The sequence below is a fragment of the Rhinichthys klamathensis genome, unplaced genomic scaffold (assembly GCF_029890125.1).
Source record: "Rhinichthys klamathensis goyatoka isolate OS25496 unplaced genomic scaffold, OSU_Roscu_1.1 h1tg000191l_1, whole genome shotgun sequence".
NCBI classification, from domain to species: Eukaryota; Metazoa; Chordata; class Actinopteri; order Cypriniformes; family Leuciscidae; genus Rhinichthys; species Rhinichthys klamathensis.
This window is the reverse complement of record NW_026606717.1, coordinates 4,195,159-4,210,640: the sequence shown is the minus strand read 5'-3', so window position 1 is coordinate 4,210,640 and position 15,482 is coordinate 4,195,159. Positions and strand designations below refer to the sequence as shown.

Here is a 15,482-nt window from a genome sequence, read left to right as displayed (position 1 = left end):
AAATGAATCTTCCATGTGTTTCATTCAAACATAATTCCACACAGAACTCAACACTCTGAACCATAAAAGATCCCGGCTCCAGCTAGTCTACGCTAGCCAACAAAAACCCCCCAGAAAGCACTTTATGGCAGTAAAGCAGGCTCCAAAGAGATGAGCCCACCTGGAAAAACATTGTCAAAGTTAGATAGTTTGGAAAAGACTGATTGGTCCAGAGATGGACCCACCAAGATAACGACAAAGGTTGTTTGATCCCAGGACAACGGATTTAAAACAGACCGCTGTAGTCGTAAATACCTCTGAAAGACCCAGAGCTGAAATCTCTCAAAACCACAGAGACTTTACATATAAAAATGCATAAAATCATCCCAAAACAATTCTTGACGGACTTATAATCAAACATCGTTCAACTACATATTTCTATATTGTGTCTACAACCCCTGTATGTGTCTATTAGGCTTAGATCACATAAAAGTCATGTAATTGTTATAACTATTAGATGTGTGAATGAAAGTGTATCGTGTTTCCTATCAGTAAGATCATATGTTCTTAATTAAGAAGGTGGCTTGATTGAAATCTGTGTAAAATGTATTTAATGTTCTTATAATAGGAATCATGTCTAAACTGCATCCTCTGTACTCTGCTAAAGCTGGAGAGTAAAGGGATTCCTCTCAGCGACGGTGAGAGACACCATAATCCGCCCAACGGCCTGTGCGGCGGATTTCGCAGCGCGAAGAGCCAGGTCTGTAGCGCTGCGTAGATCCGCCACGCTGATAGCTTCCTGGCCTTCCTCGTCCATTTTCCGGAGAAGGTCGGCCTGGAGTATCTGCAGCACGGCCATAGAGTGGAGAGCCGACGCAGCCTGCACAGCAGCGGTGTAAGCGCGGGAGTGCAGGGCTGACGTGGTGCAGCAAGCCTTTGATGGTAGGGCCGTCTTAGCTCGCCGTCCAGCAGAGGGCGGGCAAAGATGGGCCGCTACGGCTTCTTCCACGGCGGGCAGGGAGTGGTAGCCTCTGTCTTTCGCACCGTCCACAGTGGAGAATACAGTAGAGACAGAGGGACGCACTCGGGCCGAGAAGGGGGCGGTCCAAGACTTCGCGACTTCTTCGTGAAGCTCAGGAAGAAAGGGCGCGGGTCTGGATGGCGCTGGGGTGCGGTCGCCTTGCAGGAAGCACCCATCTAGTCGGTTGCGCGCGGGCTGCGCAAGCGCCTCCCACTCGAGGCCACGGCCTGCGAGAGAAGACGCATCAGTTCCGACTCGATGCTGGCTCTCTTTCCTGACGGTGCACGGGCAGAGGGGGGGGAGGTCCACAGAGCTCGCCCAATCCTCGCTGTCCGATGCCAGTAGAGAGCAGCTGGCCTCCCCTGCAGAGATCGCTGGCTCGTCGTCATCGATGACAGAAGTGGCGGCAGACCACGGCCGCTGTCCATCAGTGAGCGAGCAGAGCGTTGAGCACGGCCCGTTGAGCACGGCGCTTTTTACGGCGCGGCACTGTAGCGGGCGGAAATGTAGTCTCGGTGAAGAATGCCAGGCCAGTACGCAGAGTCACCATTGGCAGCAGCTCGCAGTGAGGGCATCTGCCGTCGGCGAGCGCGCGAGCTGCATGATCCTCTCTCAGGCAGGAAACGCAGATTACATGGTGGTCCCCATCACTGAGTGGGGCTCGGCACGAGCCACATGAGGAAGGCATCTTGAAAAAGACGCGGCTCTTTTAGGTACAGTGTGCGTCGCGGGGCGAACACACACACACACACACACACACACAGAGCAGTGAAAGGATATGATACGCCGGATTGCGTAGCAGGAACGGCGGCTGAAGGCGGCGAGGTGAAGGCCAGCGACTTCAGTTGCAAGGGCTCGTCCCGCAGAAAGCTGTTTCGACGGCGCGGCTTCTCACTCTGGATCCAGCGGTGCGAACGCTTCGCTGAAGAGATGAAAATCAGATTATATCAGCCCATCGAGCCGTATTTATAGGGCTAGGCCACGCCCGCTTCGGCGGGAGCGTGACGCAATGGGTGCGAAGCGCCCTCATTGGACTGTCACTGAATGGCGCTTCGAACTTCAAAAGACTTTCATCTATCCGCCAACACACCACGTGATTGGCCGCCCCAAGATCTATCCAGGCACGAGAAGACCGCCAGCCAAGCAACGGACCCGGAAACCCCCTTTTACCCAGACAAAAGGGAATCACCAAAGCAACGCAAGGACAAGCAAGTAGCACTCCAGACTCTTAACTGAACTGGTGCATTGATATAAAATGTAATAACCCGCCTAAAAAACGATAGAAGGGTTAAATTAATGATTGATGGTTCGTTCAGGTCATGTCTTATAAGTGCATATAGAAACTTGGGATTTCACCATCTCACCCTTAAAACTCATTCTTTCCTCACTCTCTTTCTTTCTGCAACTCATATGAATGTGTGTGTGTGTGTGATTGTGTTAGATAGTTTTATGTGTTGGAATAATCAATAAAGTCTTGTTTATATTTTAAAGAGAATTGTTCTTGTGTTATTACAGATTTAATGTCTTAAACTGCTGATCTAAGTTACCTTGCTAATAAATAGTGTTTCACTATAGTTTGGATATTTATATCCACTGTAGGTTATAGTTACGGCCCGTTCGAATGAACGCTGGACGAGTCATTTGCTCGGCCGTATAAGTGATTCTGTTAAGATTCCCTATAAATTAATAGATAATTCCTTTTGAGCTAAATTGGCCTGTCTGGCCCCTTAAATATATATTATTATATATTATTATACGTAAGTTGTCTTACACAGTGTAACACTGAATGTAGGTTAACAGATTGGCATAAACATTTCAGTAAAAGGTGTCAATAAATCAATGTATTTTGGTTAAGCAAGATTTTTAATACAATAAATAAAACAAGACAAAAATATAAAATAATTTATTTCCTTTTTGATTTAAACATGTTTTGATTGGTATTGCAATCAAACCCAATTTTTTTATTTGTATTGCAAATACTTGTTATACAGTATATTTCTTGTGAAGATATTGATTAGTATGAGCCATTGAGGACTTACAAATTAAAAATGTAAAATATATAAGGTTAGGAATCTATTCATACAACTTTATCAGTGGCTGTGATCATGGCAACTAGTGATACAAAAAAGTTTTCCCCTCTGGGGTGATAGTATCATGGAAACACCTTTGAGCCACAAATTAAAAGGTAACGGCCGATAAACCTTTCTTCAGAGAAGTGCAAGTTTATATTTGGGTAACACTGAAAACTGAGTTGATTGTGACTTTATCAAGCAACATATAAATTTATATAAATCTTATAAATCTACATATAAATCTTTACAGCAATAAATCAGCTTAATAATAACAGAATCCAACTGCAGTAAGTTTGTGTCGTTTTATTAGATATTCAACTAATACTGGTTAACTACCAAGTATTTCAAATCCTTACAACATGTTTCTAAGTTCCTTGTATGAAATACATTAAAATGCTTCCATGTTTTGCTAAAATTCTGATTGATTGTCCTTATTAGTAGGCCTATATGTAAAATAGTGTGCACTATGAAACTTGTTCAGACAAGCGCTGTATGTAAAATGTCATATACCTGTAAAAGTTTACATGAGCACAAAAAAAGTCATAGAATGCAAAGTGTCTGGGTAATATGCATTTTGCTGTCTAAAGCTCATAAACAATATTTCTATGAAATGTCTGACTGTTACTCTGTTTGTAGGTTTTGTGTATAACAAGCAATGGATAACCTGTCATTCAGACACAGCATTCTTCTAGTAGAGGGAATTCAAGTTACACCTCAGTCTACCTATGTTGTTTTCATCCTGCTTCTTTTGGTTTATATCTTTGTAATGGTTTCCAATATTGCACTTGTAATTCTGATCTCAACAGAGAAGAATCTTCATCATCCTATGCATTTCATGTTCTGTAACTTGCCACTGAACGATATATTAGGGACCACTGTCATTTTGCCACGCTTATTGCAGGACATTTTAAAAGAAGGTTCAGAGCACTATATCACATATGTGGAGTGTGTAGTTCAAGCCTATTTTGTGCTTATGTTTGTATCAGCATGCCACTGTGTTCTAATAATCATGGCCTTTGACAGATATGTGGCTATATGTAATCCATTGCGATACACAGCTATAATGACCAATAAAATGGTTATTAAACTATCAGCATCAGCCTGGGGGCTGTCAGTACTTTCGGCATCAATTCTGATAGGACTCACTGTGCGTCTGTCTCACTGCAGATCTAAAATTGAAAACCCTTACTGTGACAATGCCTCACTGTTTAAACTGTCCTGTGAGGATGGTGTTGTTGTTAATAATGTGTCTGGAATCCTTTTTACTGTCATTTTATTATCTTTCTCAATTTGTTCTGTATTTATAACATATGGTAATATTGCTACTGTATGCATAACCAGCAAAAACAAAGCACTCAACAGCAAAGCCATAAAAACCTGCAGCACACATTTAGCTGTTTATTTAATCATGTTTGTTTCTGGCTCCGCTTTTATTATTCTTCATCGCTTCCCTCTCTACGATGAGAGCAGAAAACTAGCTGGTATAATGTTTCACATTGTACCACCAGGATTAAATCCATTAGTATATGGTTTACAAACCAAAGAAATAAGACAGAAGTTTGTAAAATTTTGGTGGAGAGTAAAAGGAACGTCTTGATTAATTATGTGATTAAATGGTTATACATTAGTATCAGCACTTAATGTCAAGTCAGTAACTTCCCTTTAGGAGCAAAGCAGTGGTGTCAGTAGGTCTTTAGAAACTTCTTTATAACAAAGTACTTTACTTCTTAGTATTTAGTACTTTAAATCAGTGTCCTCACATGGCAAGGTGTTACAATATATTGATTACAGTAAAGGATCTATGTTTATAACCTAAATTGTACTGAACATAATTTCTTGTACATTGTTTTTATTTAGGAAATCTACTGAATAAATAGTTAAAAAGAAGTTTCTTAATCGAGTATGTATCATTATCGCACCTCATAAAAATGCTGAAGGAATATTCTCAGTGTCACGGTCTCTCGTTGCAGTAGGCTACAAAGGAAGTTGTCAGGATGCAGATGTAGCAACTTCTCTTTAATAACCTTATTCAACAAACTCAAAACTTTACAAAAACACTGGAGATTCTCTGGAATATGGACATAACAACCAACGTAGTCAAAACGGGGACAGACCGAGAATTGAAAGAAACACAGGGTTTAAAAACAAGAGCAAACAGGAACTAATAAGACTAATTAATGAGACACACCTGAAAAGAACAAACTCAATCAGTATCCATAGAAACAAACGGAGAGAATGAAATAGGGGAGAGCGGGGTACAACCTAACACATTTTGGTTTTGGCTCAATTTTTTTACACAAGCAACATACACATCTCTGCTACAAATGAACACTTAAAGTTTTTTTTTCTAGGACCTACCATTTCCGTACTTTTGCACTGAAAGTGACAGAAGTGCAAATGTTACAACTTACCCCATATGCGGGGTTAATTGTAACAGAGGGGTTAGTTGTAACACTTGTGTGTAACACACATAATTCAGTACTATTTTATTTGTATAGTTTGATATTGTTTGTGCATCTGTATACATCCATCCCTCATCTAACCATCCTTCTATTATGCATCAATATCATGGATAGAGACATAGAAAAGGGCTGCACAGTTTTGCAATAAATAAATAAATAAATAAATAAAATCATCAAATATTGTAATTGCAATTGAATTAGATTTGTGTGTGGCAGCTGCATGTAAAATTATTATTATTAATAATAATAACAGTAATAATAATACAAATGAAAATTTAAAGGGTTTATTGCATTAAAAACAGGTCATATTTTTAATAAATAAACAAGTGATCAATGCATAGTAAACAAAATGTTAAACATTTTAAATTCCAACATTGTTTGTGAAAGTCCAACAAAGTTAAATATTTAAATAAATACTCAAACCTGAAAAGTTGTGTGGCTCTTCATTTGATTATCATTGTACACTTGGCGGCTTAGTTGTAACACTGTGCTACAACTAACCCCGCTGTGTAAAACATATTTTAAGCCAAGCTATCAGTTGCTAGGAGTTGCTGACATGTTTCAAAATGGTGCTATGTTTTAGCAAACAAGACAGTGATTAAGGCAATATAAAGTTAGATTTGGAAACGTACACACCCAAATCAGAAACCGAAAAAAACCTATGATGAAAAAATGTACTTGCATGGTGTCAAAACGATACTCGTTTTGACACATCGCTCTCGCTGTCGGATGCTGGCAGAGCCGACAGCGAAATGACTTGCGCTCTGAAAGGAGTGCCCATCGCTTTAGGAACATAGCCATGTCTAGGTTTGAGGATGACTTTAGAGTCATTCGGCCCGAACTCAAGACACGTCACGCTGACAGACAGTGCGTGCAGGTCCCCCACACATTTGACTGATGACAGCGCAGTCAGAAAAACGGTTTTCAGTGATAGATATTTTAACTCCACAGAGTCCAGTTGCTCAAAGGGGAAGACTTTCAGGGCCTCGAGGACCAAGGAAAGATCCCACATAGGAACCGACGGGGGGCGCGGCGGATTCATCCTTCTAGCTCCTCTAAGGAAGCGGATGACCAGCTCATCTTTTCCCAGCGACCGGCCGCGCGTTGACTCTGCGAACGCTGCCACGGCTATGGAAGTAAAGTAATGCCAAATGTTTTTGAAACAAAAAGCCTGTTGAATTGTACTACTTGAAAAAAATATGCATTGCATTAACCCTGCTTGCATTTTAATGCATTGTATTTTTAGGGCTTGCATTTTTATGGGCTGAAATTTAGCATGGTTACATATTTAGGCTGTGAATATTTCAATTCAAAACATTTCAAAAGCATTTTCATTAGTAAAATTTCAATAATCCATTTTCACCTTTCATATTTCACTTCCAAAATATTCAAACTGATTAAAAATACAACCTATAATATTCAACAGGCGGTTTTCGGTCCATTTTATTTCGCTTTCAAATTCGCTTCCACAAATTCAGTGGTTCAAATTCGACAGTAAATTCAACGTTGACATCCAGGAACTGCATGAAAAGCAGTCGATTACCGAGCATAATCTCCATCTGCTGTTAGTCGACCTCACCAGCAGGGGGTGCAAGCGCGTGATGTTGACTATTATGTCTGCATCAATATGCTATTATAATATATATTATTCTGTTGTGTTTCAGAATATCCACGAGGGAAACCGGAGACATGTCTGCACTGTTTTTAGACTGGTTTATTCGGCATACAGCAACAATAACAACCAACAACACGGGGGTGCCCTCTAGTGGCCTTCAGGTATTGTAACAACTCAAATACATTACATCTCTCCCTCCTTATTTTAGTTACCCCGTTATTATTTTTTTCTTTTAACATAATAACCTCATTCATATGAAATAACAAACAGTTAGGAGCCAACAATTAGTAGTTCACCCTCAAGCGATAGTACTCGATGTGTTAACTTAACTACTCCCTCACAAGTAAGTAACACCTTAAACCCATTCAACAGTGTATAGAACATTTACACATTTTACAGATCAAGTCTGTTTGGTGGTTTACGGGTTCTAACCGGGAATCTTCTCACATTTGGGGAAGAAGCAGTAGCTGGTTCCACAAGCTTGGTTACCTGCTGATCTAAAGCATTTGGTTCAGTGTCATTAGATGTTACAGACAGTTCTTACCCCTTAATATCCAGTGTTTGTGCTGTACTGTTCTCTGATGACATTGGTTAGACAGTCTAACATTTGATCTGCATGTCTTTTCCAGCTTTGTGAACTGTCCACCTGAACTGTGTACGACACTGGTCCTGACTGAGAAGAAACAGTACCGGTTTTCCACTTCTCCTCTCCCCGTCGATAATCTCTGACCAGCACTGAGTCACCCACATTGAAATCTCTGTGTTTGGCATGGAGGGCACAGTGAGAACATTGTACTTTCTGTGCTTGCTCCACAGTCATTTTCACACTTGGTTTCAGTAGATCCAGCCGTGTCCTCAATCTGCGATGCAAGAATAGCATAGCAGGTGCTTCTTTTGTTGTGCTATGTGGTGTATTCCTGTACTGTAACAAGAAAGAGTCTAATCTCTGCTGTAATGGTACTGGTTCTTTAGATGCTTTAAGTGAGTGTTTAAAAGTCTGCACGAACCGCTCAGCTAGTCCGTTGGTGGCTGAGTGGAATGGTGCAGAGCGGACGTGTTTAACTCCGTTTGATTTCAGAAAACATCCAAACTCATCGGAAGTGAATTGTGGGCCATTGTCACTAACTAGTGTTTCAGGTAAACCGTAGCGACTGAATAGACCACGCAGCACTTGGATTGTCTTCGAGGAAGTTGTCGAATCCATCACATGGACCTCTGGCCATTTTGAGTGTGCGTCCACAACTACCAGAAACATTCGTCCTTCGAATGGACCAGCAAAGTCGATGTGGATCCGTTGCCAAGGAGCTTCCGGCCATGCCCAAGGGTGAAGAGGTGAGAGACACGGAGATTTTTGATTTTGTTGACAAGACATGCATGTCTTTGATTTCTCTTCAATTTGTGAGTCAATATTTGGCCACCAGATGTAGCTACGTGCTAGAGCCTTCATTTTTACTATACCTGGATGTCCTGTATGTAAATCCTCCAACACTCGTTGTCTCAGATTTGATGGAACGATAACTCGCTGTCCCCACATCAGACAGTCCTGCATCAGTGAGAGTTCCTCCTTTCTTGTGAGGTATGGCCTCAGTGCATTTTCTGAATCTTTTGCAGATGGAAATGATCCAGTGGATACCATCTCTTTCACTCGACAGAGGATCGGATCTGCTCTGGTTCCTTTACTGATGTCACTGTTACGCACTGGAAGTGCATCCATTTTATTTATGAGGTAAGTATCCACTGCATCTTTCTTGTCTCTATGCTGTACCGGCAGTGGCAATCTCGATAACCCATCAGCATTCCCATGGTCATTAGCACTTCTATATTGAATGGTGTAGTTGTGTGCAGCTAGCAGCAGAGCCCACCTCTGAAGTCGTGCAGCAGCCATGGATGGGGTTGCTTTGTTCGGATGAAGTATGGTAGTAAGCGGACGATGGTCTGTTAATAATGTGAAGTGACGTCCATATAGGTAAGTATGAAACTTCCGCACTCCAAAGATGATTCCTAGCGCTTCACGTTCTAGTTGCGCATAGTTTTGTTCAGGTTTACTCAGAGTTCGTGACGCGAAGGCTATGGGCCTTTCCCGCCCATCCGGCATCATGTGGGAAAGTACGGCTCCTACCCCATATGGTGAAGCATCGCAGGCCAAACGAACTGGGAGTCTTGGATCATAATGTGTGAGTACACTGCGTGTTAACAGCTGATTTTTAGCATCTTGGAACGCTTTCTCACACTCTAGCGACCACTTCCATTTTACTTCCTTGTGTAACATTGCATTCAGGGGGTGAAGAACTGTGGCCATATTTGGCACAAACCTTGCATAATAGTTAACCAGTCCCAAAAAAGATCGTAATTGGTTGACATTAACAGGAGCTGGTGCTTCGGCGATGGCGCGCAGTTTGTCTGGAGACTTGTGAAGCCCTGATGCATCGATCACATGTCCTAAATATTCCACTGAAGTTTTGAAAAACTCACTCTTCTCTCTTTTCACGCGAAGCCCGCATTTCTCCAGCCGGCTTAACACAGCTTCCAAGTTAGCTAGGTGATGAACATTATCTTTTCCTGTGATCAGGATATCATCCAAAAAACAATGTACACCCGGTAGCCCTTGTAGCACTTGTTCCATGACTCGTTGAAATATCGATGGAGCTGAAGTGATACCGAAGGGTAATCTTTTGTACACGAACATCCCCTTGTGGGTCGTGATGGTTAAATATTTACGTGAATCTTCATGCACAGGAATCTGTAGGTAAGCATGTGAGAGATCTAGTTTGCTAAATCTTTGTCCTCCAGCCAGTGAAGCGAACAGATCTTCAATCCGGGGTAATGGATAATGTTCTGCACACAGAGCTGGATTCACGGTTACCTTGAAATCACCACAGATCCTAACGTTTCCACCCTTTTTTACTACAGGTACGATCGGGGTTGCCCATTCACTGAATCGCACAGGTGAGATGATTCCTTCCTTCAATAAGCGCTCAATTTCTTCTTCCACCTTGGGTCTGATGGCGTACGGTACCACCCGAGCTTGGAAGAATCTTGGCTGGGTTCCTGGTTTCAGACTCAAGGTCGCTGTATACTCATTGAATGTCCCTAAATCTTCTTTGAATACTTTGGCATACCTTTTTAGAAGCCCTTCGAATGTTCCTTCATTAACTTGATGTACTGCTCTTACAGTTCTTATCTCACGCCAATCTAGACGAATTCTGCGAAGCCATTCTCGTCCCAACAGAGGAGCTGCGTTTCCTGCAACAACAAACAAAGGCAAACGTACGTTTTGTCTGTTTAGCTTGACACGCACTTTGATGACGCCTTCTGGTGAAATGACCTCGCCTGTATACGTCTTGAGGACAACGTCCGTCTGGCGTAATCGAACATGACTCAGTTTATCTCTGTACAGTTCACCTGAGATAATAGAGAACGCCGCTCCAGTATCCACTTCCATATCGACTGGCACTCCTTCAATTTTTGGTTGCACTTTTATTACAGATGACACTAAATCAGTTTCACTTTTCATTTTGTTCACCTGTGGCGGATCGTGCGATGTTGCTGTTACTTTGTGTAAAGTCAGTTCGGTATCAGTGTCCGAATTTGTCTCTTCCTCACTTCTTTCCATATTAGCATCCACTCTGTGAATTGGTCTTTTCTTAGTCTGTCCCTTCCATTTTCCACTTTTTCCTTTTCCTGTAGTTCTAAATGCTTTCTCCTGTCTTATTACCTTTACACATGCATGAAATGTGGCCTTTCTTCCCACACTTATGACACACTTGATCTTTGTAAAAGCACTCATTTTGGATATGACTGGACTGTCCACATCTATAACATTTCTCCTTGGGCGAATCAGATGACAGAGACATGGCATTTACCTTCAATGAGTTGCTCAAGTGCTGTGATTCTCTAGATACAGCCTCCATTGACATCGCTATATCCACAGCCTTTTTATACGTGAGCTCTGATTCAGTTAATAGCTTCCTTTGAACTGAATCGCTACTCAGTCCACACACGAATCGGTCTCGCAGTGCATCATTTAAATTGTCGCCAAACTCACAGTGCTCCGCCAGTTTCTTTAACACTGCCACATATTGTGCGACACTTTCCCCTTCTGCTTGATTTCGTTTGTGAAATTTGAACCTCTCTGCGATCACGATGGGCCTGGGGGTAAAATGTGCTTGAAGTGTGTTCACAATCTCTTCATAGTCCATCGTTCCGGGCTTAACTGGTGCAATTAGACTACGCAATAGTCCATAAGTCGATGACCCCATTACACTGAGAAAAACTGACACCCTTTTCTCTTCACTAATGTCATTTGCCTCCACAAAGTGTTCAAAACGTTCAACATACGTAGGCCATTGTTCTCTTGCCTCGTCGAATGCCTCGATTTGTCCGATGATCGTAGCCATCCTTTTCACTCGACCGATGACTCGATATTGACACTGGGTCCTTTATTCTCGTCGCCAATTTATATTATGTCTGCATCAATATGCTATTATAATATATATTATTCTGTTGTGTTTCAGAATATCCACGAGGGAAACCGGAGACATGTCTGCACTGTTTTTAGACTGGTTTATTCGGCATACAGCAACAATAACAACCAACAACACGGGGGTGCCCTCTAGTGGCCTTCAGGTATTGTAACAACTCAAATACATTACATTGACGAAGACCAGAGCAACAGTTAGAGCAAGCCATTCATTCATTAAAAACTAATTTACAACAATGTAAGTGTATCTGTGATTATTATGACGTCTGTTTTATGTGAAATTCAGTGTCTTCACGATTACAGTGTCTTCTTTCTCTACCGTGAACGAGATTACAATGTTATTCCCCCGATGCGGATGTACAGGTCCAATGTTACATTTAAGTTTGACTTATATTTCTATTGGTTGTTTAGTTGCGGCGATGTGTTGCATGCATTACTAGGGTTTCCCTCAATACGTCAGGATTCCCCTGCTGGACGTATAAAACGCTTAACGTAGCTTAATGGACTAATACAGTGATATAAAAGACCAAACTCGCAGGCAAGCAGAAAGACTCATGCTCAGCGTTTCTCAGTGATACCGGCATAAATTTGGCTTGACATTGGACATTCAACATTTAGGGACCGTCTCTAAAGTTACATACGACATTGGTATACACGTTTCTAACTTCAATAGCATTTGAAGCAAGGGCGTAGGTTTAGGGGGGGACGCTAGGTACTAGTCCCAATCAATATTTTGAGGTGACAAATTTGTCCCCACCAATATTTAGCAAGCTCCTTTGAACTGCTATTTTGATATTTGCGCTGCATTTGGATCTTTGCGCTGCTATTTGGATCGATTCCAACGGCCAGGACGACTACAGTACAAGATACGCTGTAATTTGATTGGCGGCGGGGTATCTGACAGGCAGGCTACACGCGCGGGTCGGGACTACTTTTTGTGCTTGCATTCACTGGCAGCGAGCGGGTGGTGTGTGCGTGTGTGTGTGTGTGTGTGTGCGCGCGTGACGATGCCGACGGTAAGTTACCATGCTGTCTCTCTGCCTGCCATATACAAAGGCCAGAGTAAAACATTTTAATATTCCGTTTTTTTGCCCCTTTTTGTACTTTGTAGATCAGCTATGTCACCCAAGAAGAAGAAAGGGGACATACGAAGCTTTTTCATAAAGCAGAGTGCAAAAATAACTAGCCACACAAATAATTAGCAGTAGTAGTGACTGACCAGGCTTTCAAATGCAGATTCTACTGTGGAAAATAGTATTAACTGGTGATCCTGGTTACCCAGGATATTGTTACAGTTAAACCTAGCTTCTGCAATCTTTCACGGTTAGGAGCATTAATTAGGGGTGTGCAGCACGGATAGACTCATAGAAGTCGCACTATCATGATAGACGTTAGCAAGTCACTGAATGTTAATTAGCCTACCTTAACTTAGAATCTTGCAGTCATAAACAGTGGATCATCTGAGACATTTTTCGTTTCTACATTCTGTTTATGTAATGTATTTGTAGTGTAGCCTACTTGCTAGACACATGTGCTGGAAAAACATGTTGGCAAGGTTAAAAAGGCAAAAGTTAACACTGTTGGTTCTTCAAATATAATCAGGGGCGGACTTAACCATTAGGCAAAGGTCGGCAATTGCCTTGGGCCCCGAGCTACCTAGGGGCCCCCAAAATGCCCCATTAAATTATGCTTAAGTTTTTTTTTTTTTTACTTTTCGCAAATTATATATTTCTAAAAAACATTTGCGAAAAAAGGCATCAAATCATTAGTCGCAGACAGGAGGGCCCCCCCACCTCACTAAATTGGACTATTCCATTATCTCACTTTCTGCGTGCGAAAGTGACAAGGCTGTAATGCGCCAAAAAAACTGACGGAGAAAAAGAAGTGATTGACAGACAGTGTACAGAGTGACAGACAGTGTACAGAGTAGTAGACAGAGTAAAAATGAAGCGAAGCTACCCAAGCGGTGCTGAAAAAGCAGGAAGCGGGAGGAAAGCAAAACGTTTTTAGCAAAATTGCAGAAGGTAACAAACTTTTTTGTGATGCCCGCTGACAATGACAACAATGCTAACGATATGTTACAAGTCCACGGCCGTAGCCAGCTATGAGGTGACCGAGGTCCGGACCTCTGTCGTTTTTTTACATTCAAAAATAAAATGTCAAGCTCTCTGAATGATTAATTAGCCGTTTAAACCACCTCATATGAGTGTTTGCAATTCATGTTGCTGCGAGAAGCTAGCGCAGTGAACAGGGCTTGAGAGCGCGTTGGTTGTGAGTGAGGGCGCGGGTGCAGCCTCCGTGTTGCCAGATCCACCTAATGGAAAGGTGGCAGTAGTCTTCTGGACCTGTTTTTCTGATTTAATGTGACACTTTAGGAAGTTATTAAAGTGGAAAGTTGCATGTTAGGGTTAGTGATATATTAATCTTATTTCCAAAACACAAGCTTTGAACTTATTTCGGATTATTATTCTGTTTTGTTTTTCTTGTTTTTCGTAGCAATCTGGCAACATTTTACTGTCGGCATTAATACAAAAAAAGCTTATAGACAAACTGTAATTGCATAAAGCTACCACATTCGGTAAGACAAACGCAATGATCATCGTGATTATCTGTAAGAAATGTATAACACTATCAAAAACTATAGCATAATACAGATCTGTATGAATGAAATTTGCCGAATAACTTACTGGCCAGCAGGAAAACAGCTCATGCTGTTTAGTTAACCTTTCACAAATTCATCATAAAAACATTAATTAAAGCAGTGTTTCTCAACTAGCAATCTATTCAGTCAGCATATTTGTGTTTGATCTGTGTGAATTACAGAAATACAAGACTTGCTAGACGACCAACTTTTTTTCTATATTTCTTTGCACAAAACTCTCCAGAAAGTGCCATTTAATGGTTTATTTTTCAATACTTTTTTTTACTTTTTTCGTTCTCTTTTAAAGATCGGATGGGGGGCCCCATACTACCTTCGCCTTGGGCCCCCAATTTGCTAAATCCGCCACTGAATATAATGAATCATTATTTGATTGATAATATCCAAATAACAATATCTGGTAGGGGGGTTAAACTTGCTAGCCATAGGATAGACAACAGAATTAATTAACCATTTTGTATGCAGGAAAGACAGCATCAAACCACAACAGATTTACATTTATTCATTTAGCAGACACTTTTTATCCAAAGCGACTTACAATTGAGAACAATAGAAGCAGTAAACCTAGTATAACAATATGCAAGTTTTATGACCCTTCCCAGTTTAATCTAATGCACTTTTCTTTTCTTTTCTTTTTTTAAGAATAGAATATATCAATAGAATTTGATATAGAATAGAAGGGTCAGGATACGATATAATGAGATGAAGTAGATTCACTTCTGTATTGTGATATTCTGTATTGCCAGCAGTCTGAAATGACGAAGGAAATCGCCATTAAAGCACTGTTACTTATCTTACAACAAAATAAATAGTCCCCACCAAAGCTGAGACCAAACCTACGCCCATGATTTGAAGAGAACGACTTACAGTCATAAAACCAACTGTAAAGTGTTCATGTAGGTGTCAGACATAATGCGCAATTTATTCAAATAGATTGAAGTTTGCTATTGAAGTTAGAAACGTTTAGGCCTATAGGACTACCATTGTTACTTTAGAGACGGTCCCTAAATGTGCGAATGTCAAGCCAATTTTACATTTTGTCATTTAGCAGACGCTTTTATCCAAAGCGATTTATACAGTTAAACTAACAATATAGAACAGCAATATGAAAGTGCTATGACCCTTCCCAGTGTAATCTAATGCAGAACATGTATGTTGGCATACTTCCTCAATCCTCAATAAGGTGTGAGTTTT

At 41.2% G+C, this 15,482-nt stretch overlaps 2 protein-coding genes and 1 long non-coding RNA gene across 3 annotated transcripts; 1 reads left to right on the top strand and 2 right to left on the bottom strand.

Moving 5' to 3' along the window:
• The first annotated feature begins 3,727 nt into the window (after positions 1 to 3,727).
• LOC130095596 (olfactory receptor 146-like) lies at positions 3,728 to 4,669 on the top strand. Its single transcript, XM_056262350.1, has one exon. It carries the CDS (start codon positions 3,728 to 3,730, stop codon positions 4,667 to 4,669), a length of 942 nt encoding a protein of 313 aa, XP_056118325.1.
• Positions 4,670 to 5,359: 690 nt separating this feature from the next.
• On the bottom strand, positions 5,360 to 6,202 carry LOC130095595 (uncharacterized). The gene is made up of 3 exons (XR_008808133.1): positions 5,998 to 6,202; positions 5,460 to 5,750; positions 5,360 to 5,419 (listed from the first exon to the last, which is right to left on the bottom strand). It is a non-coding gene; the product is annotated as an uncharacterized LOC130095595 (long non-coding RNA).
• A 1,547-nt stretch (positions 6,203 to 7,749) lies between these two features.
• On the bottom strand, positions 7,750 to 8,791 carry LOC130095566 (uncharacterized protein K02A2.6-like). The gene is made up of 2 exons (XM_056262324.1): positions 7,946 to 8,791; positions 7,750 to 7,884 (listed from the first exon to the last, which is right to left on the bottom strand). The coding sequence occupies exons 1-2, from the start codon at positions 8,783 to 8,785 to the stop codon at positions 7,750 to 7,752; spliced, it is 975 nt and encodes a 324-aa protein (XP_056118299.1). The 5' UTR covers positions 8,786 to 8,791.
• Between the last annotated feature and the right edge of the window lie 6,691 nt (positions 8,792 to 15,482).